This window comes from Vicia villosa, linkage group LG1, assembly GCF_029867415.1.
Source record: "Vicia villosa cultivar HV-30 ecotype Madison, WI linkage group LG1, Vvil1.0, whole genome shotgun sequence".
Classification (NCBI taxonomy): Eukaryota; Viridiplantae; Streptophyta; class Magnoliopsida; order Fabales; family Fabaceae; genus Vicia; species Vicia villosa.
The window spans coordinates 111,363,790-111,366,461 of NC_081180.1; the positions used below are offsets into that span (position 1 = coordinate 111,363,790).

The 2,672-nt window shown below is 35.3% G+C and overlaps 1 protein-coding gene across 1 annotated transcript; it reads right to left on the reverse strand.

Moving 5' to 3' along the window:
• Window positions 1–373: 373 nt before the first annotated feature.
• LOC131614434 (zinc finger protein ZAT5-like) lies at window positions 374–2,300 on the reverse strand. The gene has a single exon (XM_058886018.1). It carries the CDS (start codon window positions 2,175–2,177, stop codon window positions 1,008–1,010), a length of 1,170 nt encoding a protein of 389 aa, XP_058742001.1. The 5' UTR covers window positions 2,178–2,300; the 3' UTR covers window positions 374–1,007.
• Between the last annotated feature and the right edge of the window lie 372 nt (window positions 2,301–2,672).

Below are 2,672 nucleotides of genomic sequence, written 5' to 3' on the forward strand. Positions count from 1 at the left end.
CTCACACAAGACCTAAGGTATGTTTATCAAAAGTTCATAGACCTCTTGGTACTAACTTGGAGATCATTCCCTCTTTCATATCGGAAGCTTAGTCCACCACACTAAGATTTTATTACACATTTTTAATTCGAAGGTACTAAAAATTAATTAAAAAACTTACTTCTCATCCCCACTTCATTTAACACCTCTATCTATAACTTAGATTTAAGATTGGAATTCTGCCAATAGAATATACATAAGTTTTATGGTAAATTAAAAAAAAAATGATAACTCTCTTTCACCTTTTATGAAGTAGCCTCCCCTGATCTAGATTAATTAAAACAAAAAATACCCAATCATCTCTGTTTTTCTTTTTAATATCTGAATTACAATATACATGTTTCAACCTTAGTATTTTTTTAATGTCAACATATTGATAAAGGAGAAAAAGGACAGCATGAGGATTCATGTGGGAATAGCAGTTACTTACTGGCTTTCCACACTTTTTATTCCATCTCCATAACCAATATGAGGGGACACACACATAATAAACACACTGTAAGAGAGAGAGACAGACAGAGAGACAGAACATTTAGAGAACCTTTCTTGTAAACAAAACAATGTAACTTAAACAAACATTTTTAACATAGTACCAATAAATAACCCCTTATGCCTCTCTTTCTCTCTGTATTCATAATACATCATCACATTCTTTGGCACAGAAAAAAAAAAAATTAGCATAATAAAAATAATGAAAATAAAAAAGATGAAAAAATTACCCAACATGATCTATACATGACTTGTTGTTGAGGTCTTTTTTAAGAGAACAAACTATAAAAATTCTTCAATAAACAACTGAATTTATAAAAATTATCAGGTGCTTGTTCAAGTTGAATGAGAATCAAAAGAATATAAGATCATACATCAAATATATTTCTAGATTTATATATCGATGATCAACAGATATACTGATATAGATATCTGATGATCATCTTGTTGAATCCAAAACCGAAACCTTATCACTTGCCTTAGTAATGACAATCTACCAAAGCTGGTGCGGAGAAGACAAGATTTGTTTGTTGCTGTTGCTGCTGTTGTTGCTGTTGCTGCTGCTGCTGTTGTTGCTGTTGTTTTTGTCCATGTTGTTGTTGTTGTTGATGTTGCTTGGAAGCAAAGGCAAACTTTGATTCTTTCTGATCATCTTCAGGTGCAGGAAGATTGAGATCCAAATCCAAAGACAGAACATTCCTTTTCTTTCTAGGTTGATGATCTTCATCAGGCTCTAAAGCCATTGGTGTCAATGACAGTGTGGTGTTGGCAGTTGATGTCCCCACGGGCGCGCGGTGGCGCCTCATGTGCCCACCAAGTGCTTGTCCAGATGTGAATTCAGAACCACAAATGGAACACTCATGAACCTTAGACTTGTTGTTGTTGCTGCTATTGCCATTGTTGTTTCCACCGTATAGATTTCCCTTACCATTGTTATTCAATTGAAGGGAAATTGGTTTATGATTCGGTTTGAATTGAAACTCTTGATCATCATCGAAAAACTGTTTCCTCTCTTGAGCAATTGCCAATGCTTTCGGCTTTTTGTGACTCGCTCTATGGCCACCAAGTGCTTGAAAAGAAGGGAAAGTTCTGTTACATGTTTTGCATTCATAGACATAGAAACCAGCTCTTCCAGAATCCAAACTAGCAGCTTCCATGAACTTTCTACTGCTGTATTTCGCATAGTTCATCATTCCACCGTCTAATTCATCAGTAGTTTTCGGTGATTCCTTAGATTGTCCCTGTGCCAATAGAATCAAACAGTTTGCCATATCATGTTCCTCGTCATCCATAACACTGTCCTGTTTCTCTTCAACATAAGATGTTGTCGGAGAGGTATTGTTGTTGTTATGGATGACATTGATATTGTTGTTGTTGACAACATCATCACCATTGTTGTAACAATCTTCTCTTTCACCTGTTACTCCACCTCCTTCTCCAGTTGAAGAATTAGCAGTGATGGAAAAAGGAATAGGAGATTGGGGCCTAACCCTTTTGGTTCTTTTCCCTTTGATGATATTGCTGAGTTCCTTAGAGGCTAAAGAGAGTTGTTGTTGCTGTTGCTGTTGATGATCATGTTGATGATGATCATGCTGATGATGATCATGTTGATGATGATTATGTTGATGATGATCATGGGCAGGTTCCATTTTGATTTGGATTAAGAGAGAGAATAAGTTGAAATGAACCTTAACCTTAAAAGTTAAGAGAGAAAGAGAGAGGGGTTAGGAGAATTGTAATGTAATGTAAGGTAGCATATAGAAAGGAGAGTGGTTATTTATTTATATATAGAAAGAGAAAGAGAAAGGGATTGGGTTAGGGGAGTCAAAAGCCACCCAATACAGTAACTGTGATTGATTTGTGAATAGAACAAGTGTTTATTTATAGACAAGTTAAGAAAAGGAAAAAAATTTGAGAGAGAATATAGGTAGAGAGAAAATTAACTAAAGAAAAAAAGAGAGCCAAAAATAATGAAAAAAATTAACAGAAAGTGACCAAATTTGGAGAGTGTGGCAGAGTGGACATATATAGATAGAGTCCGTCTCACACTCTCTTTCTCACACTTTGCCAACGCACTTCACCAAATGAAATGAAACTACTCCAACCAAAAGCTTGGTGGCAAAGATATTAGCATTTAATTAATT